This window comes from Primulina huaijiensis, chromosome 12 (genome assembly GCF_012295235.1).
Source record: "Primulina huaijiensis isolate GDHJ02 chromosome 12, ASM1229523v2, whole genome shotgun sequence".
NCBI classification, from domain to species: Eukaryota; Viridiplantae; Streptophyta; class Magnoliopsida; order Lamiales; family Gesneriaceae; genus Primulina; species Primulina huaijiensis.
The window spans coordinates 8,470,174-8,492,461 of NC_133317.1; the positions used below are offsets into that span (position 1 = coordinate 8,470,174).

General features: G+C 34.3%; 2 protein-coding genes across 4 annotated transcripts; one reads left to right on the forward strand and one right to left on the reverse strand.

The window, feature by feature from the left end:
• The first annotated feature begins 2,937 nt into the window (after positions 1-2,937).
• LOC140989912 (inactive leucine-rich repeat receptor-like serine/threonine-protein kinase At1g60630) lies at positions 2,938-6,505 on the forward strand. 2 transcript variants are annotated; one of them, XM_073459445.1, is made up of 3 exons: positions 2,938-3,206; positions 3,396-4,961; positions 5,705-6,505. In XM_073459445.1, exons 2-3 carry the CDS (start codon positions 3,644-3,646, stop codon positions 6,352-6,354), a joined length of 1,968 nt encoding a protein of 655 aa, XP_073315546.1. In that variant the 5' UTR covers positions 2,938-3,206; positions 3,396-3,643; the 3' UTR covers positions 6,355-6,505. The 2 variants fall into 2 exon arrangements, with proteins under 2 accessions (XP_073315546.1, XP_073315544.1); XM_073459443.1 differs by having other exon boundaries at positions 2,938-3,157.
• Positions 6,506-13,926: 7,421 nt separating this feature from the next.
• LOC140989870 (uncharacterized) lies at positions 13,927-20,842 on the reverse strand. Of its 2 annotated transcripts, none has more exons than XM_073459359.1 (8): positions 20,241-20,839; positions 18,857-18,956; positions 18,670-18,726; positions 17,297-17,414; positions 17,040-17,122; positions 15,379-15,440; positions 15,201-15,297; positions 13,927-14,287 (listed from the first exon to the last, which is right to left on the reverse strand). In XM_073459359.1, exons 1-8 carry the CDS (start codon positions 20,576-20,578, stop codon positions 14,231-14,233), a joined length of 912 nt encoding a protein of 303 aa, XP_073315460.1. In that variant the 5' UTR covers positions 20,579-20,839; the 3' UTR covers positions 13,927-14,230. The 2 variants fall into 2 exon arrangements, with proteins under 2 accessions (XP_073315460.1, XP_073315461.1); XM_073459360.1 differs by lacking the exon at positions 13,927-14,287 and adding an exon at positions 14,496-14,733 and having other exon boundaries at positions 20,241-20,842.
• Positions 20,843-22,288: the final 1,446 nt, after the last annotated feature.

A 22,288-nucleotide genomic window follows, 5' to 3' on the forward strand; every position in this document is an offset into this window, starting at 1 on the left:
CTATTATTCCACAACTCAATTGAATTTCTATGATAATCTCTCCAATCGATGTTTCGTGTCCTATTCTCGTGATATTATGCATATCGTCATTGTCAACGGCAGACCCTGAAATTGATTGTCGTCTTCCAAATTGTCGCATTACCCGATTAGGATGATGCATCTCCACGATGTCAAAGCATATAAGGGGACAAACACATCGCCATATTTTGTTGTCGTATGAATCAATAATGATCTTCATATCTATGTCATTCTTCTAGTAAACGATCCAATTAAACTGTACAAATTAAATATGTTAAAATTAAATATTAAATTAATCAAAACAAAATAGTCTTCATTTAATCACTATTAAATATTAAAATTCTATAATACCTCATTATTATTCATACGATCTAGAGAATCTCTTATAATTCTTACAGCATGTGTTGGCGAATGTGTGTAACTAAATCCAAATTTCCACCTACAATTATAAAAAAAAATTATATGTAAAGAAAATCTACAAGATATATATGATATTACCAAAATAATTTTTAAATATTACTGTACACTATATGGAGAAACTGGAATAAAAACATCCGTATCAACGGGAGGTACAACTAATGTTAACCCATCTCGATTAGGGTTAACACATTTAATCCTGCTTCATGCCCATATCTGCTTATAATAATTAAAATTGTTCAACAAATTTAACAAAAAAATTGTGTTAAATAATTACATCATATTAATGATACCTGCAGGATATATAAAGGTCCAGCCATTGTAGTCTTCTCTATACGTGATGCGTACACAACTCACGGTATAGAAATGCTAAAACTACGCTATCCCAACTATAAGACTTCACGTTATCAACATCTCGTAGCAGTTGCAAAAATATTAGTTTAGCAGAGCCTCCTTGATAGTCAGGGAACATTATTCTTCCAATAATCATTAACGCAACACAATGAGAAAATTTCACAACATCTACTTCTGAAGTATTATCATTAACAAGGTTAGACATGTAATGATCGTGTAATGCAGTCATAGACAGATGACCACCTTTCAAATGTTTTGATGCTGGCAAAAATCCCAACATATCCAAACATATGTGTTGACATTCCTCAACTTTATGTGACACATCTACTCCATTTACTGCTTCACCATCAATTGTTAGACCCCAAATTATTGAAACATCCTGTAACGTGACTGTTGCTTCACCACATGTAAAATGAAACGTGTGTGTCTCGCGTCGCCAACGTTCAACAAGCGCAGTAATCAAATGATTATCATAAACTTGTGAGCCACATTCTAAAACTCCATAAAAACACATATGATTTAAATATGCCAGCACACGACTGTGTAAGTAATTATCAGTATATAACTTCCAAATCAAATTATCTGACCTCTTCACTTTGACAATATCATCAACGGTTAAGGAAGAAACTTTTGATGACATATGTGTTGCTTGTAAATAGAGGACACTGGGATCTTCTAGATTTCGATTATGTGTCATTCTGAATTATGTTGTAGATCTTCTCAACTTCGTCTCAAAAAATTTTCGGTGAGGAAAGGAGAAACTGAGAAATACAAAAATGAGACGGCAAAGAAAAGAGGAGGAAAGAAGAAGAGGAGGAAAGAAGAAGGGGAATCGAGGAGATAAGGATCCGACGAATGGAGAAGCTCCATATGAAGCGTCCGTGTTTGGTAAGCGCGGACGCTCCTACGTGAGCACCGTCTGTGTTTACTAAGCGCGGATTGCAGTAGTTTTGCCATCTTTTTTAAAAAAAAAATTATTTTTGAATTACTTTTTTAAAATTAAATTAATTTAAAAAAACCCATGTATTATATTTTGGAAATTTTAAATATCTACTCGTAAATATCAATCACACGAGGATCACTATTAAAATAATTTAATAATATCGATCAAATCAACATATATTAAAATGATAAATTATATATATCTCTCCTGGGTTTTATCATAATTACAAAAAAAAAAAACTCAACCAACTTTGAAAGTTACATATATTTCTCATCAGGTTTGTAGCAAGCTTATATTTACACTTTTTAATTTTAAAATTACATGTATCTCATCTGAAATATATATCAATGTTACAATTTACATAAAATATGAATATTCAAGAAATAAGTTTAATTAGTTTTATATTCAATATATTTAAGTAAAATGTTTACAAAAAATTAAAATAAAAGCAAACAACAAATTAAAAATTCTATATAAATATATTTTGCTTTATTTTTATTAATTTTAAAATACATAGATTAAAGTATAATTTTTTGAATTTTGACATTTATAACCAAAATAAAGAATTTCATTTGGGTTTAACTTTATTTTATATTAATTTTTTGTACCTTTTTTTATTAAATTAACTTTTAAATGTTCAAACTCTTTAATATTTTTGATATGCTGCACACCTACCGTGCACACTTATGTGAGCACCGATGAGGTGTCACTCACCTATTGGATGTGATGAAATATAGAAAAATTACGCATCCAATAGGTGAGTGACACATCATCGGTGCTCACATAAGTGTGCACGGTTGGTGTGCATCATATCTTACTCGAAATATATATATATATATTTATTTATTTTTATTTTTTTTTCGAGTAAGATATATATATTTACTAAATTGTTGAGCGCAATACCGAAAAAATTATAAAAATTAATAAATTAAACATTATAGAAAAATAAAAAAAAAATATTAGAAACAATTTATGATGATGTCATTATACAACAAAAAATCATCAACTTTATAATAATAATTTTTTTCATTCTATTCAACTAATATTATTCAGTAAAAATATATTAAATAACTTAAAAATCATATATGTAGTATTAATTTAATCGATATCTTAATCAAGCAAAAAATTTCTTCCGTATCTCTTTCATTCTATTCAAGTGTCAAATTCTCCGTTAGGAAATTGTCATCAAGAAAGAAAGTGAAAAAGAAATAAGAAAACTAAAAAGTTATATTTGTCAGTCAAGCCTGAGCCAATTCACGTGATATTTTTTCAGGCTTGGGTAAGAAATTCAAGAAAACCCCATTAATATCCTTGCCTTTCTAGCTCCCATTTCTCTGATGACGATGGAGAGAGAGAAACAGTTGAGTTCACAGCTCTCTTTAATGAAGAAAAAGGAGAAATAAACTTCATTACTGAAAATACACAGTGAGTAGACGAGTTGTCATAAATTATTCTCCAATAATCTAGACTCTTGGTATGGTGTCTTTGTCTCTTTGCATTTCTTTCCTATTTCCTTGAAGAACCTGTCTCAATAAAACACATATATTTGGTCAGAATTATAGGCGTTGATAGGGACACTAATTGGCGCCTACTTTACATTTTTCATTGGTCATAATGATTCACATTTAATCTTATGTTACCTCTTTTCCATTGATGGCTCTAGATCTGGAGATTTGTGTTGTGAAACCGACTGTGTTGAGGCTGAAGACAGAAGCCCGTTTGTAATTTGGATGTCCCAGCTTTCAAGATTCTTGTAAGTGTTAAGTAATGATCAATGCTGACCCTTGTCGGCCTTTTTCGAGAATGGGAACGGAATAAGACTCCACTTTTGGTTTTCTAGTTGTTTGTTTTCTCTTCTAGATTTCAAATTTGGGGTATAAAATTGTAGAACTGTGGTTGTTGACTTCATCAATGGGGAAGATTGCTCTGTTGTGTAGGCACAACGTGTTCTTGTTTCCATGTTTAGTTTTAGTTTTCGGTGCATTTCCACGAGTAAGATCAGGAGATGCTGAGTCTCTTTTAGCGTTGAAAGCATCAACAGACCCATCGGATTTGCTTCAATGGGGGAGAGGAAGCGATGTGTGCGAATGGGTAGGTGTTAAACAATGCCTTAATGGTAGAGTTATGAAGCTTGTGGTTGAAAATTTTAACTTAAGTGGCACGTTAGATGGGAAAAGCTTGAATCTTTTGGATCAGTTAAGGGTTTTAAGTTTCAAGGAAAACTCACTTTCTGGGCAAATCCCAGAACTCTCTGGCCTCAAGAACCTCAAGTCTTTGTTCCTCAGTGATAACAGGTTTTCAGGTGGAATCCCGACTAATCTTGCTCTCCTGCATCGCCTAAAAATCATTGACGTATCTGGTAACCGAATATCAGGTCAGATTCCGAGGTCCTTAGTTGATTTGCCTCGATTATACATGCTTTATTTGCAAGATAATCAATTGATTGGTGATGTTCCGGCCTTTGATCAGAATAGTTTGAGATTCTTTAATGTGTCTAATAATGCACTCACCGGGGAAATCCCGAATACCTCATCATTGTTGAAGTTCAATAACTCTTCTTTCAGTGCTAACATAAATTTATGTGGCCAACAAATTCAAAAACCTTGTAATACAAGTCCATCTCCTAGTCCGTCAAGCCCGATTGCACCAACCAATACTTCAAAGCATCATAAGAAGAGGAAGAAGCTTATCTTGATAATTGTTTTGAGTGTTGGTGGATTTGCCATGTTATGTATTGTTACTGTACTGTTGATATTCTGTTTGAGGAAGGGAAGTAAGGAAACCGAGTCGGGAAATAAGGTGGTTTCACGAGGGGTGGAGGAGACAGCTACTAGTGTGGATAGGGACGATAATAATAATAGCAAACAAGGGGGTTTATCATGGGATCAAGGGGGTGATGGACTTGGGAATTTGGTGTTTCTTGGACCCGGTGATCAGCAAATGAGTTATAGCTTAGAGGATTTGTTGAAGGCCTCGGCCGAGACGTTGGGAAGGGGGACTATGGGGAGCACTTATAAGGCGGTGATGGAGTCGGGATACATTGTCACTGTTAAGAGATTAAAGGAGTCTAGGTATCCGAGGATGGAGGAGTTCGGGCGACACATTGAGATTGTTGGTAGATTAAGGCATCCAAACTTGGTTCCACTCAGGGCCTATTTTCAAGCCAAGGAAGAACGCCTACTTGTATACGATTATTTTCCGAATGGAAGTCTCTTCTCTCTCGTGCATGGTACGCCATTTTGGCATTTTGTAAACTGTTTCCATGTTTACTTGTGCTAACGCCTAATGCTGATAAGTTTTTATTTTGTCATCTTTAGTTGAATTTTTGGTGAAATTTTTGACTTGATTTAAGTACGAGGGAGAATTCAATAGCATCATACCATGAACTTTTATTTCTTAAATTTTAGATGATAGATTCTGATCAGGAGATAAGAAACGCCAGAAACTTCTCCTTTTCATCTAAATCTCACAAGATAGGATAGCTTTCCACAAAGTCCGTCCTTGCGTTTCGATAATGGTCATAACAGCCTTAGATAGCTAATCCTCTTCGGGTTTGGCTCCATCGTGTTTTGTGCAGTGCCTCACATATGTCTGGTTCTTTTACTAAAAAATGATACAAATGTAAATAACTTCGTGTTATAGTTTTGGTTCAGCCTGTAGATGGGTCAGGCCCATTCTTTTTATATTGCCTTTTTTGTTGCAAGTTAAAATTCGGAACTTGAACTACACATTGAGATGTTTTTAAAACCGTTCAATGTGTTACAGAATGCGTTTACAGGTCTTCTTTCTGTTCAACATATACATTTTAGAAATCTTAACTTGTACGCATCAAACAAGTTAGGGAATAAACATTTTTCTATCGAATACCAGAAGGAAGTTAGTTTGTACTTTCAGTTTAGTTTTTTTTTAAAAAGGTTCCCCAAATTTAATGTCATAAAACAATGTGGTTATTTTTTAACATAATAATGACAGGGTCAAGAGGTTCAGCTGGTTCAAAGCCGCTTCACTGGACATCTTGCCTAAAAATAGCAGAGGACTTGGCCACGGGACTACATTACATACACCAGAATCCTGGTCTAACTCATGGGAACTTGAAATCCACCAATGTCTTGTTAGGGCCGAATTTCGAGTCATGCCTGATCGATTATGGACTGACCCCATTCAGGAATCCCGAGTCACTCGAAGAATCAAGTGCCGCTTCCCTTTTCTACCGAGCCCCCGAATGTCGTGATTTACGAAGGCCAACAACACAACAAGCTGATGTCTATAGTTATGGAGTCCTCCTCTTGGAACTTCTGACTGGTAAGACTCCATTTCAAGATCTTGTCCAAGAATACGGCTCAGACATACCAAGGTGGGTGAAATCTGTCCGAGCAGAGACGACAGACTCAGGTGACGAACCAGTATCAAGTAACGAGGAAAAAATGAACGCTCTTTTGAACATTGCTGTAACATGTGTTTCTGTCACGCCCGAGAGTCGTCCTGTAATGGGGGAACTTCTGAAGATGATAAGAGAGGCAAGAACAGAAGCTCAGGTGTCTTCAAACAGCAGTGACCATTCCCCTGGACGATGGTCGGATACTGTGCAGAGCTTGCCAAGGGAAGGATATGTGAGTATATGAAGAATCGAATGCAAGTGTTTGTGAGTAGCGCAACTATCACATTTTTTTCCCTTTTCTTCGTGTATTATTATTTTTTCTCTTTCAAATAAGTACAAGTTATTGATTGCTCAAGAATTCTACATCGATTAAGAATTTTTTATGTTTTGTGGTTGATTATTTATTTATTATTTATTTTTATAATTATGAGACTCACGTTAAGTTGACACGGTAACTTGTAAATCATGTAAGTTAGGTTGTTTTCAAATTTTAATTGGTGTAGCATACATAGATTGTACAAGGTCTTAAGTATGAGTATGTCTCTTGTCAGACGGTCTCACGAGTCTTTATCTGTGAGATAATTCAGCTTTATCGATATTCAAAATAAAAAGTAACACTCTTACCATAAAAAGTAATATTTTTTCATAAATGACCCAAATAAGATATCTGTCTCGCAAAATACGAAATGTGAGATCGTCTCACATAAGTTTTTGTATTTAAGTATCATGTCACTTTGTTAAGAAAGGACGTTTAATGTGGTAAATTTGACTGTAAAAAATGGGGAAAAAATTGCCATAATATGTGAGGGTGAACAACTATAATCTGAATAACATTTGTAATATTGTGATATTTTTATGACCAGATCATTGTTAATTAATTTTTAATATATATTTCACGGATTATTTTTTAAGTTAAAATAAGTAGTTAATTTACTGAAAATTTTTAGTGTTTCATTTACTGATTTTGTCAACCATCATTCAACGGTGCAAATATCAATGAATCAAATTTAATAATTAAAGCTTCCACTAAAAAAAATTTGATTTCTTTGTCTTATTGTGTCCTTTTATATAATTAATTCCTTGCATTTATTAAAAGACATACAGTCGACAATTTCAAGGGAATATAATATATTTTAAAATATTTCTTGGGGTCAAATGAAGCTAATTAAATTGCTTGGCAGATCCAATTCCACATTCTAGACAATTGATTAATTTGATTGTTGATTTATAAGATTATCATCTCATCTACAAGTTAGGGATTTCACCTAAAAGTTTGGGATTCAATCTAAAAGTTTCCATAATTAATATGTTAACATCAGTATAATTTTATTTTAGTATTTTACTATATGACTTTGGAATGGATTGAAAATATGAGTTATGTTAGCTTATTTTCCCAAAAATACTTCGTTTTCTCATAGAAAACAATCAATATTTAAGTTGTGTTTCGATTAGTACATTTGATTTAGATAAATGGATTTGACTTGGAAAAATATTTTGAAGATGAATTCAATTGACACTTTTTTTTAACTTTGAGAACTTGCAGTCCCTATCTTTGATGTGTCTTGGTAAACCCATAACGTCAACACATGTGATTGTAAATTACGCTGATCAAGTAAACTTTATTGGACAAGTCTTGTATGGAAGGTTCAAAGCTGAGATGGAAGAAGCAAAGAGGGCTGAACTCATGACCTCTTGGTAGGGGTCGATTGACATTTATTTTGAATATATTTAAAATCTATAAAATAATTGTTGGTCTCAGGTTCGTCATCTTGAGATAATAATATGAAAATAAAGTATAAAATCGGACACCGAGATTAACGTGAAAATCTCTAAAAAATATTTCGGTAAAAACCACGGGTAAGATGAAAAGAATTCAACTATAATATTTTATGATGTACAATCACTTACTGTGTTTCCAAAAAGAATGAATTCTCTCTTAATACAGGAGAATAAACACCTAACAAATATTGTAGAAATAAGAACTAAAATATATGAAATGAGATAAATGAGCTTAGAATAAAATGTTCAGGATGCTTCGAGTGATGAGAGGAAACACCTATATATAGGTGCTTTCTCATGTCTGAATGAAAAAAATCATGTCCTTCGGCCAAATTTGCAGCCAATTTGACAAACATCTTGCCAACACTTTTTTACTAAATAAATGTGCTCGTTGACAACCACCCATCATTCACATTCTCTCACTTGGAGATTTGATTGAGAGTCAAATATATCTCCACACATATTTTCAATCTTGTCATTCCATGTTGCTTACGTTTTTGCTAGGCCGCTTGAGGATCTACATCATTCAAATTTATTAGTGTTCACTGGTTTGATAAGAATATCAGCTATGTTATATTTTGTATGGATATTTTGTATATCCACACTTCCTTTCTTTACTACATCTCGGACAATGTGAAACCGGACTCCAATGTATTTAGTCTTGGAATGAAAGGCATGATTCATTGCAATGTGCAAGACACTCTGACTATTACAAAACAAAGGAACCTTATCTTGTTTGTGCTCAATCTCCTCTAATAATCTTTTAATACATATTTTCTCCTTGTAAGTTTGAGTGGTTGTCATATACTCTACTTCTATTACAGATAACACCACAACTGTTTGTAGCTTTGAAACCCAACTTACTGTTCACCCTGCAAGTGTAAACACTTAACAAATACTAGATTTTATCTTATCAGGATCGCCTGCAAAATCTGAATCGACACAGTCTTTGAGTGTAAAATCTGTTTCTCCATAACATAATGTAGCATTTGAGGTACCCTTAATGTATCTAAGGATCCTCTTTATAGTGCTCCAATGCTCTCATCTAGGATTCGCCTCCCACTTCTTGAGCAATGTCTGGTCTTGTACAGATCATGTGAACATCAAACTTCCCACTACTGATGCATATGGTACTCGAGACATCTTCATCCTTTCATCTTCACTACTAAGACGTATTTCAGAAGATAACTTGAATTAATAGGAAGAAGGGTCGAGATTGGCTTACTATCTTGCATGTTGAAATGTTGCAAGACTTTCTTCACATAATGTTCTGGGAAAGCCAAATCTTTCTGTTACTCCTGTCTCGTTACTTGCATTCCTAGAATTATGTTTGTTGGTCTCAAATCCTTCATATTAAATTCCCTAGTCAATCATGCCTTCAGTTTTTGAACCTGATCTTTTTAGGGTTATCTACCTACATGTCGTCTACATAAAACAGCAAAATGATTAATCATCACCAGACCTCTTGAAATATGTAAAAGGGTATGCACTAACTGTTGTATCCAAGGCTCGTGATAGAAGAATCAAATCTCTTGTACCGACACCTCGGTGCCTGTTTGAGACCGTACAGAGATTTGTTCAACCTGCAAACCAAGTTTTTTTGTCTTTTTCAACAAAACTTTCTGGCTGGAGCATATAGATTTCTCCTTTAAAATCACCATGAAGAAATGTCGTTTTCACATCTAGTTGTTCTAGACGTAGGTCAAACTTCATATACAATGCTAACACTACTTTGACCGTTGTAAATCAAACCACGAGAGAAAATATCTCATTAAAGTCGATGATTTCTTTTTTAGCATACCTTTTTACCACCAATCTAGCACGATACCACTCTACTTGTTTATTGTCATCAGCTTGATCTTATAGACACATATGTTACCATTGGCTTTCGTTCCTCGTGGTAGTGTAACAAGATATCAAGTTTTATTCGTGTCTAATGCTTCCAATTCTTCCAGCTTTGCTATCATCCATAGGGATACATCTGAGCTTTGAGTAGCCTCATAGAAACTCGATGGCTCATCATCTTCTGCTAAGAGACAATATGCAATATTGCTTTTAGAGACATAATCTGAATGCCTGAGTTGACTGCCTTACTTTGGAAACCTTAGAGTCAACATCTTCTTATTCTTCGTGCTCTGGTGCTGCTTCACAAGAAATCTGATCTTCGTCTGTCTTATTTTCCACCTAAAATATAGTAGTTTCTGAATCCAGCGTGTATTTTTGTCTTCTTTTACTTTATCTTCTTCGAAGATAACATTCATGCTGATGACAAGTTTGTGGACAGTAGGATCCCACAAGCGAAACTCCTTTATTCCATCAGCATAACCCAAGAAGATACATTTATTGAATTTTGAATCCAACTTTAATCTTTCTTGCTCTTGTGTAGAACGTACACAAGACTTCGAAATGTATGCAAATGAGAATAATCAGTCAACTTCTCAGCCCACATCTCCATCGAATTCTTCAGATCAGTCGTCACTGAAAAAGAACGATTGATAATATAACATACAGTTTTGACTGCTTCCGCCCAAAATGATTTTTCTAGACTCGCATAGGGATGTAAACGATTCAAACCAAACCAAACAGTATCAGGCTTAAGCTTGGTTTGTTTAAGATTGTTTGAGGCTCGAGTTCGAGCTCGAGCTCGATTCGAGCTTCTATTATCAGGTTCGAGCTCGATTTGTATTGAAATTACTGAGCTCGAGAAAAGCTTGAGCTTGACTCGTTAAAAGCTCGTTTAGCATGTTAATCAAGCCAGGTTCGAGCTTGATTCATTAATAGCTTGTTTAGCATATTTAACAAGCATGGCTTGAGCTCGTCTCGTTTTCGAGCTCGATAAGCATAGAATTAAGCTCGAGTTTGAGTTTGAATCGGGCTTGTTAAAAATTAAATATATCTATAAAATAATTTTAAATCAGACATAAAAATGTAAATTCATTCATAAATAACCAAAACGACACAAATAATAGCTAAAAAACATAAATCAGTATATTATTGAACATTCTAAAATCATACATCTAGAATATTCATTATATACTGATATCACCAAAATCATACATCTAGAATATTCATTAAATATAGTAGATCGAAGACAGCACATCATTATGAAATGAATTCGACATAATTAACTTAAATTATTTATTAATGTCAAATGACATATAAGTTTAGCATGTAAAATTTTTAATTAACCTTCATAGACTAATAGTAAAGTTACTCAAATTGTATATGACTTGGTTATGTAAATTTTTAGGGAAAAAGAATAAGTTGATGTATTTCTGTTAATTTATTTTATTTATTGTATTTTAAAGAACATTTTAGTATAATGATATACAAATAAGATTAAAAAGATAATTGTGACTAAATGGTGTGAATTCATCATTTTTTTAAACATGTCTTGTATTCAATTCCTTTCATTGACATTAGTACTAATATTTTTATTTGTCAACTCAACAAATGAGCCAAGTTCAAGCTTACGAGCCACATAAACGACTCGAGCTTGAGCTCGAGCTTATGAGCCACCTAAACGAGCCTAGCTCGAGCTCGAGCTCGCGAGCCTATTATCGAACATGTTTGCGAGCTCACGAGCCGAATATCCTTATGCTTGATCTTGGTTTGATTAAATTTTCTAGCTCAAAATCGAGCTTGGGCTTGGTTTGATATGATTAACAAACAAACTCAAACGAGCTTTTTATCGAGCCGAGCTTCGAATAGCTCGCAAACGGTTTGGTTCATTTACATCCCTAGACTCGCAGTCCTCAACATAGCTCTTGTTCTGTCCAAAAAGATTATGTTCATCCGCTGTGTCACTCCATTCTGTTGAGGTGCGTAAGCTGTCGTAAATTGTTTTTTGATGCCTTCATATTGACAAAATGCATCAAATACTTCATTGGTATGTTCTATTCCATTGTCAGTCTTTAGACACTTGATTTTCTTTTCAGAATCAAGTTCAACCAGCGCTTTCAAATCTTTGAAAATCTGGAAAACATCTGATTTTTTCTTGATTGGATACATCCAGCATCTCTTAGAGAAATAATCAATGAACGAGACAAAGTATCTCGCTCTTTCTAGGGATACAACCAGTGCTTGTCAAACATCCGAATGAATTAGCTCCAATATGCTTTTGCTTTTGGAAGTGGAAGTGTCAAACTTTAATCTGTGTTTTTTACTGGTAACACAATGCTCACAAAAGGGTAGAAACACTTTCTTAAGTCGCGACAGGAGCTTCTGTTCTTAAAGAATTTTCAACCCTCGTTCTAACATATCTCCGAGCTTTCTGTGCCATAACTTTGTTAATTCTTCTCTTGAACTAATCGATGCAACAACTAGTTCAGTCTCTTTGTGTTTGTATCCCAAAAATATATACATATTTGCAACATTTTCCGCATTTATAACCACAAGTGTGCCCTTCACAATTTTTATGATCTAGTTCTTAATACGGATTTTGCATCCAATATCATTCAATTGCTCCAAGGACAAAAGATTCTTCTCAGTTCCTTCACATCACCCGTCATTTCCCTCGGTCTATCTCAAATAGTGTCAATCAATTCTCCTTTATTAAAAATGCTTGTATCTTTATTTTCCACAACAAAAAATTGCCCTCGTTGAACTTTGTTATCTCGTACTTGCCTGTCATTATGTTTACAACAATTTAATAGACAGAACAAAATAATATCGTCTTAATAAAAAATATTAAAAAATTTTGATGTGGAAGATCAGTCTAGGCTTCAACGATAGAGCATACTCATAATTTTAAGAAATTTTAAATAAAAACTCTTATACAAGTTATTAGTCTCAGGTGCAACATCTGAAGATAGTAATATATAAAAAAGTATAAAACTGGATACCGATATTTACGTGAAAAATTCTTTAAAATTATTTGGGTAAAAACCACGGACAAGATGAAAAGAATTCGACTGTAATATTTTATGGTATACAAACTCTCACTGTGTTTCCAAAAAGAACACACTCTCTTAATACAAAAGAACAAGCATATCACAAATATTATAAAACTAAGAACTCAAATACATGAGATGAGATAAATGAGCTTAAAATGAGATGCTCGGGATACTTTGAATGATTAGAAGAAACACCTATTTGTAGATGATTTCTCATATCTGAATGCAAAAATTCATCGTGTCATTCGACCAAATTTGCAGCCAAATTTGACAAACATTCTGCCAACTTTTTTGACTAAATAAATGTATTCGTCAACAGTCATCCACCATTCACAGTAATTACAATTGAATTGTATGATTTGATACGAAATCGATTTGAAAATCACTTCGATTTTTTCTATTCAAGTATGCCTAGAAATTTGAAATCAATCGATCCAATTACAAATATTATTTAAAAATTTTGTTGTACAAATACATCTTCTTCCATTTTTTAAAATCCTACACATATCAATGACTTTAAATTAAGAAAAAGACCCTTATAATAAATAATTTTGATGTATTCGACAAACCCTTTTTTTTAATCTAAAATTCCCCATTGTTCTAAATTTCTCTCCTATTATAAATGATTAAAGATGAATACCTATTTTCATAATCCATAATTTATAATTTCCCCTTATTTCTTTATAATTTTATATTATATGTTTTTTAGTAATTATCTTTTCTTTTTTTTCCAATTCATATTACATTATATTTCATCCATAATTTTTCGAGTATTTCTGTTCAGACTTTGCGTCAGATCCCCCCAGCATGCATTTTACTCTTTAGCCGGGAGCCAATGAGAAACTACTAACACTAGTGACTAAACAAGCTGGCTCTGCATCAGGTCTCCCCAGCATGCCGTTATTCTTTTCATGATATTTAGTGAGAGTAAAAAATGCAAAAATGCTAAGAGCAACATTCGAATTTTTGACTTCAAAGTTTAGCAAACTTTAAGCAGAACCAAATCTTGAGGAGTGTGCACGTATATAACCAGATTGAACCTCAAGAGATGTGGAATCGACTTGCTTGGTATTAAAATTCCACATTCCACTCAATGCAATTGACTTCAAAGTCTATACTGCAAAGGAATGGAGGCTTTAAGATAAGTGAGAAATTCTTGAAAAGGATGAATCAAGTTCCAAATTTAGCATCCACTCAAACTGGTTTCTGTGCTGTAAATTTACATTCGAAAGGTAGCAAATAAATTTAGCATTTCAAGTGTCTTTGCTGGTGCCTACTTCAGCAAACAATTCAGCTTTTCCAAAAATGACATCCGGGGGGGACAATCACCATGAGGGATGGAGACAAGACTCTGAACTGGAAAAGGAGCAAGCTTCTTGCCCCATTACAGCAGAATTTCAATACTTACAGGGACCAGACTCGTGTGATTAAAGTTAAGAATTGCAATCAGCACCTCGGCTCCTGCTTCATACATAAGATACTTGACGACCCAAACATCATGGGCTGCAGCACGAAGAGAAAACAATAAAGGGGAAAAATAGTAACAACCATTACAAATGGAGTAATAAGTAAGACAAGTTCAGCACATCTAAATATAATTTGAGATGTTCCTTGATTCGATATGGTAAGGGCGAGTTCATTGTTGGCGGGACATGATATAAATTTGTATGAGAAAATGACATAACTACAAGTGCACGAACAAGAACGTCCAGAGAAATAGAAAACTTTCATTCACAGAGCAAAATAAAAAGGTGAAAGGAGCTCAGCTGAGGGCACACACTTATATGCCAATCCAAGTCAAATTAATCACAGTAGCTGTATTGCCCTTCAGATACACTAGCATAAAAAACAAATGCACACGAGAATACTCTGTGTTGCCTACTTGGGTTGTTATAGAGAGATTTCAAGTTAAATCAGCTCCCATCCTTATCAAGGATGTCAAAGTTTGTCTACAGCGACAAGCATAATGCAAGTACTACTAATTTATCACTGCAAATATGTATGAAATGAATACCAGCATCTATTACATTCCATTTCATTATAGAGATTTTATTTAAGAATTCAAAACTATGTCCATATGTTATATAGAAAATATCTTTCAATTCTTAATCTTTAAGATATTCATAATTCAACACCCGATCTTCACCAATGGTAGCAAAGGAAGTCATATGGGACTTGGTCTCCTTGTATGTAGATTTTGACGAGGTTTAGACAAATATTTAGGTTCCTAAAGTCTCCAACTGAAATCATCTTGTGATTTTTTCAATAGGGAATTTGTTATCCATTATTATATCCATACAGCATTCCACGACATTCTTTGCACAAATCCAAAGATACATGAATTTTTATATTTAAAAAGTGAACTGGAACATACCGTCAATTGCTGAAATTACTTTAGACCAAGAACAAGCCATACCTGAGACGAACGAGGAAAAACACTACTTGCAAGTTCCTCATTTAATAGCACAGGAAGAGGTGGCATTCGGCTCATAATCCCAGGCATGTTACTCATGCTATAAAAGTAAAACAGATCCGCTAAATAAGACATGATGAAGTGCAAAAGAAATGTCGGTAGATTGATAACCACAACATACTCATTCAATATTGTAGTTATGTTGTTCCGTGTATGAAAAAAGAGATTAACATTCTCCTGCAACTGATAATAGAACGACAAGATCAGAAGAGGCAAACGTATGCAAAGATTATCAAGGAAAATTAGGTAAACAAAGGGCAACAATTTGCTAAGAGAGGAAGAGAAATGTATATATCATGTCAAACAAGGTCATCTAGTTAGACCAAGTTTCTTCCAGTGTATCATTATTGGATTTGTCTACTTCTCCAACAGTCCTTGATCAAATTTACTTATTTAACGTGGGTTTACCCTCGTCAACTAAAATTCTCCTTACAACAACCAATGTTGCTGTGTGATTTCAATGTAGCTCAAGTGACCGTGTTTTGTCATGTCATTTAGTTTAATAAAATAAATTAAACCAAAGATCAATCAGCTTATTTCTTAGCCATAGTTTAAATATCTCTGTGAGAACAACAAACACATATAACATGTCCAATCTAAATTCTAATCTCACCATGTTGCATACTGAAAACCACATAAAGATCATTTCATGTCAAAAAGCATTATATTGTTTCTTCAGTAATAAAAGATGTTAAAAAATAATATCAAGGTGCTTCATGTGGATCATGACTCCTCTCTAGTACGGTCATTAGGGTACTTGCAGGACAGGCACGATATATTTCACATTACAAATGCAGGGACTTCTCTCGCCTACTTCAATATTTAAGTTCCCGTGGAATATAAGTTTTATAACTTTGAAGGTTAACCACCTTCTCCATAGGAATCAAATATTCAAGATCTTGTTTTCGAAAGCAGACCACTGCGATTTCAAATCTGTTTGTGGTATCCTGATTGTTACAGATATCTTGGTGAAACAAACTTTCAAGAGTCATGACATTGAGTACACAGAAAATAAGAAAATCACTTTTGAGGATTGATAAACCAAGGTCCTTACATCTTCATCAAAGATGCACACATGCTCAATTAAGAGGGCCAGCTTTTCGAGTTCAGATATATTTGTATCTTCCCGTAATTTCAGATGGCCAATTTTTTAGTGTATATACTTGATTTCTCCGCACATACAAGAGGATAGCATGAAGTTGATTCAAAATACACTTTTGAGCAGTAACATTACTTGTTAAGGGATTGATCAAATGAAAAATGTTAAAAGATGAAAAATGTTAAAAGATTCAGCTACAAGATCGTAACCACTAATATTGTTTATAATAAATTATATATTTGTTCATAACTTTTCTGGCCTTTTATACAGGGATTTGAATTGTTTTGTGTACAAACCACAATAAGAGGTGAGAAATTCCTAGCCGGTTAGAATCAGACACACCTATGCTCTTAAGATTACACGCTTCACACAAATTATTTGGATGGAAATTTATTTAGATTTTTCTGATAGTTAAGAGCTTTTTAATAAGCTTTCCTGCTTTATTCCTAATACTTGACAACAATATACAGGGGATCATATCCTGCAAGTCTGCGCGTTAATTTCTCTATCCTCTCTAGAATTCTTTTATTCACCTTATGCCAAAATGTTCTCTTCGGAAACTCATAACTCGTGTCACCTACGAATGATACCTTCAATCGAAAAGGAAGAAATGTGTGTTCACATACGTCTAAAATAATTTAGCAATTTAGAACAAGCTAGCTCTAGTTTCCTCCTGGAATTACCTTGAGAGCTGAAAGATTAGCAGAAATTTGACCAAAAGCTTGCTTATTTTCTTCCAAGAGATGTCTGGCTGTACCACTCAGTGCTGAAAGATATATAGAATCAGTTCGCAATAGTAATATATTCCCTTAAAATAGATAAAAGGGCATCTGAATCAGCCCCTCTAGACACAAAAATGAACAAGTGTGCTGAGTAGTGATTGTTAGGGAAAGAAGCAAAAGAGAAAATTTGATTAATCCCAAAAGTTAGGGAGCCAAACCTTCTGAAAACATTAAGTTATTTTGATTGTGATGGTTTGAAATGAAAGAACATGAAGCAGCATTCATTGATGAAGCTGGAGACATATTATTCCTAAAAGATGAGTCAATCAATTTATCCTGGAAAAATAGGTGTTAGAGCAAGAGTTTTTCCAAAACAGGGAGAATAATTATGAATTGTGGATATTCACACAAAAACAAAACATCTATAAGCTCAATAACAAATATCCACGCTCTTTTGCTGATCAGTTGATAAAACAAACATAGAATCATTAAAACTTGATATGTACAATATAGTGATTGCTCACAGCAACTTAATCATCGGCATGGCTAGGTCAGAGAAGAATGAGATTCAGCACCAAGCGAGGGTAACACTTGCCAAAACAACTAAAAGGTAAGGAAAAGGTACACCAATTGATAAGACCTAGTATTTCAAGCATTGATGCTTCTCTCAATCAGTGATTTGCAAAACCAAAATTTTCATTTTCCAACTGTAATGTCGCTATTTCACAAACAATTCACCTGACCAAGACCCAATCATATCCTATCAACAACAAGATCCAACTGGGATCAAACCACTGCTACCACCACTTTGCACCCTGCTAAAGCCCCCAACTCCACCCCCTCCAAACCAAAAAGGGGATATTACACCACCTCGCCACCATAGTACCAATAAGATATCCTACCAATAGACAATTGCAATCGTGCTAATGCTACAATCAATAAATTAATGAGCTTCCATAAAAGCTACAGTAAGCAACTCACTCCACATCTCCTGTGTGCTTGCCAATCGCCAGTAACACTTGATACTCTCTCTTCAGCTTCTACCAAATCTTGTCTCATATATCCATCGCTAGATCCGGCTTAAACCCTCAAAGACAATCCCAGACAACAGATTATAGGAAATTCAAAAGCACAATATAACCAGTATTCCTAAAGTTCACTACCACATCTGTCATGATAGAGCCATAAGTTTCTACTGATACAGGGTGATATGAAGTCAAATATGAATGTCAACTTAAACCAGCGTTGGTTATGAAACACTATATCCATTCAAGAGCATGTTTCAAAGATTCTAAAATCTGATTCAAATATTCAAAAATAGAGAAATTAATTAAATCTCATACGATCAGCTTCGATTTCAGATGCAGTGTTTAATCATCTAGTTTTAGGCAGCAGTAGATCGGCATAATTGAACACACCAATTGACTGCCATGGCTAAGAAGGTTCTAAACAGCCTAGTTTTTCAGTGATGATTAATTTAATTAGATTAGAAAAACAAACTTTGCTGAAAGTTTAGAAATCACACCACAGCCAACCAATGTCAAAAACTGAGTTAGTTAATGTACTGTAAGCAAACCTAAGAAAACATTACCCTCTGATCCTTCACTTTCTTCACCAAGCTCTGATCCTCATGTTTTCTTCGCTTGCTCTGACAAGACAATGTAAAATCATCGAAAACAAATAGGCAAACATTCTAGGGAAACATTCTTCCACATAAAATTAAGCAGAACAGTACATATTATTATTAGATGCAATCTCTACAAGAATTATGAACTCACCGCCATCCATCTACATCGAAGAGCAACGTCCCGTACAGTTTTGTCGCCAAGAGAGGCGGCAATCTTAATATACATCAGAATTTTGGGTTCATTAGCATACCTTCAAGCAGGAATCAACCATGTGAAAACAGGGTCAAGCTTTTGGAAACTAATAGCAAACAATTGGAATGCAAGATAAGCTCCAGATGTAAGATCTGGACAAGTTACACCACAAGTCACAAATTGTAAAGAAGTCCACATGACGTGGGAAGAAAATCAAGGCTGAAATAAACAATCAGGCTAACTAGAAATTAATAAGAATTTTGTGACTAGGTGACTAAAATGCAATGTTGTCATAGAAGCACTACCATGAATCCATATTCTAAAGAAATGGATGAATACATGAGAGTACAGGAGTTGAATGACAGATGATCAGAGGCTTTAAACTTGCTTAAAGAAAAGACAATGATCCCTTTGATAACTGCATAGAATTTTTTCATCAACAGCTGCCAATTGCAGTAATGATCCACGTTTAATTATCCTTTTTACACAGCCATTTAAAAGATTCACACCTTTGGATTTTAAAAGTGAAATTTACAGGCACTACAATTCCCATTTGTATTTGAGTAATAGCAACTGATGCAAAAATCTCACCAAACAAATATTGCCATACAGTGTGTTACCTAAAAGTCTACATGCTTCTACGAGGCAACTAGATTATTGTGAATCCAGTTTCCAAACCCCAAGAAAACTTTATTTCCATTACGAAATATGTAGACAATAAATAAAAGCCTAACTCAAACAATGAAAATGACATTTATGGATCATAAACTTCTTTAACGGCGACTTACGCCATACAAACTACCATATTGACTTAGAATGAAAAGCCCCAGCATACACAAAAGACGTTGGAACAAACAGCTCTCATTTCTATTCTACTTATGCAGAAAGCTTGAGGACTCAATAATTTGGCTGTTAGTTTGAGAATCGTGTCGTGTTAGTTTGATCAATAGTTTTGATTTAACAATTATATCCTTATGCTGGGAGGTTCTTTCACGTGCTATAGCAAAATAGGGACTTTCTTGTATATTTGAGCTCTGTAATTGCAGAAAATAGCAGTACTCTTATAACCTGGCGTGGATTACCGAGTGCCGATAAAATCGGTCATTTATAGTTCTCTCTCTCAAATCCTCTATACCTATGCCTACATCCTCAATCTCTCTGTCACTCCAAAAGCTTTAGCAGCTGTTAGTTTCTCGGACCATAGACAAGCTATGAGCACATGGTACAACAAAGTTTCCCGGATTACACTTCCGCGAGCAGCAATATGATCACACAATAAAATTCAAGTAAATAAACAAATATATATTTACTGATTTCCCACGATAAGAAAGAAAGTACCAACATTTGAAGCCCTTCCTCCAGCTTGTACTGCTCCTCAATGCCCCATTCGACAGCCAACCCCGTATCGTGCTTCAACCCAGGAACCGAATCAAGCAGAAGCGTCGAAGAACTCAAAGAATTCGGCGAACCCCCAGATGAGAAAACCATCCCTCCTCCCGTAGCCCCATCACTGACAGCTAAATTCATAATTCCCCCAGGATTTCCATAATAATGTCCCATGGAAATCATTTCACATCCCCCCGAACCGCTGCTGCTGCTGCTCGTCACGCCTCTGGATTTGAACATTACGCCCTGCTGATGGTAATGGTGGTGAAACCCGGCGTTCGATTCAGATGTCATACTTTTTATTGCTGCATAAATAGGCACAATTACATCACTTCCAGAACCAAAATTGCTTTTAACTTTCCGAAAGTCTGCTGCCAGAGGCTTCGGTCTATGAAATTCTTCGCATTACTGAGCACTTGGACTTCAGCAAATAGGTGAACGAATCCAGGGGAAATTGCTGGGAGATAAAGGCGGTGAGCAGTAGAAAGACAATCGTTTGTGAATTGAAAATTATGGCGAGGAGGATGATGGTGGTGCTGTAGCTTTATAAAGTGGGAGATATTTTTATTTTTATTTTTATTTTTTTGGTTTCCTTCTTTTTTTCCTTCAAAAAATAAAAAAAATATCATTTTAGTCATATAAATTGATTTGTGTTGAGCTTAAATTCTGTAAAATACCAAATTTTAGTTTTCTTCAAGTAACCTGTATTTATTTTGGTCTAAAATCACTAAATCTATATTTATTTAGCATTGATGTTATTGTATATAATACATGTGACAAAGATGTAACTTATATATGACACACATTAAAAACGCTCTCAATAATTCAAAACGACATGAAAAAGTTTGTGGTTTCGTTTTATTTTGTTTAGATAGATTTTAATTTGTATAATATTGTTTCTCACGAAAGTTTGTGTGCGTGCCAGGTACATGATCGTGCAGAATATGAAATGATCAGATTTCTTTATCAAACGGTGTGTGTTCCGATTCGATCGTTAGTTATAATTCCTTTGGTATGGCTTCAAAGCGAAAAATATAGACCGAAGAATATGATGCAATTGTAGATAAAATTCATGAACAATATCAAATTTAATTTTGTTGTTATGAACATGAACGATATTTTTACGATAAAGTTGAAGGAATATGCTAAAATCTAAACAAACTATAATGCTGGAAATTGAAAAATATAAAGATAAACTATTGAGAGAAATTGAAAAAATTTTGATGTTGCTTTTTATTGAATGTTTTTTGTGATTTTTCATCTCAGCTTTTGTTCCACTCCACCGAACAGTTTAGTCATCTTTCACGATCCATGATGGACCAACTCCTCCTATTGTGGTCTTCAACTGACTCTTTCTTGGGCTTGTCTACTGGACTTCTCACATTATGTGGGCTTCTATTGTTAGTGGGCGTCAAAGATTTGGGCTAAACAAATATATTATTTATTTTTATCGCATGAGCAAAGTACGAGAACATCGGTGTTGAGTAAACAATATTTGTTGATTCAATGATTCCATACAAAAAAAAAATATCAAAAAAATTATTGGATGAGAACAAATGTCTTCAAATTAGATGACTATAACTAAAAAAATATCAATTTACATAACTTAAATTCCAATTTTACTTTATTCCATTATATATATAAATTTTTTTACAGGAAATTGGATTGGTTTCGGTTGTTAGCTACTTTAAAATTATTGAACTGAGTTTTTCAAGACATTTATTCAGATTTGATTGAGATACAATATTGATGTGACTTCGTTGAAATGGATGAGCCGGGTAAGGAGTTCCAACGGGTCAAATCAATAATTTATAGTTTTTAGGGAATTTGAATGAAGATAATGGCTTCAATAGCACCTGCAAACAATGAAAGGAACTCGTAAATGGGCGCCAGAGGGGTGTTCGACGTGGCCACTCCGATGCTTAAGTCAGCAGGTTGAAGATGAGCAAAAGCAATATTTGGTAGAAAATATGTATAATGCTTAAGAGTTCAAAGATTTCAGAA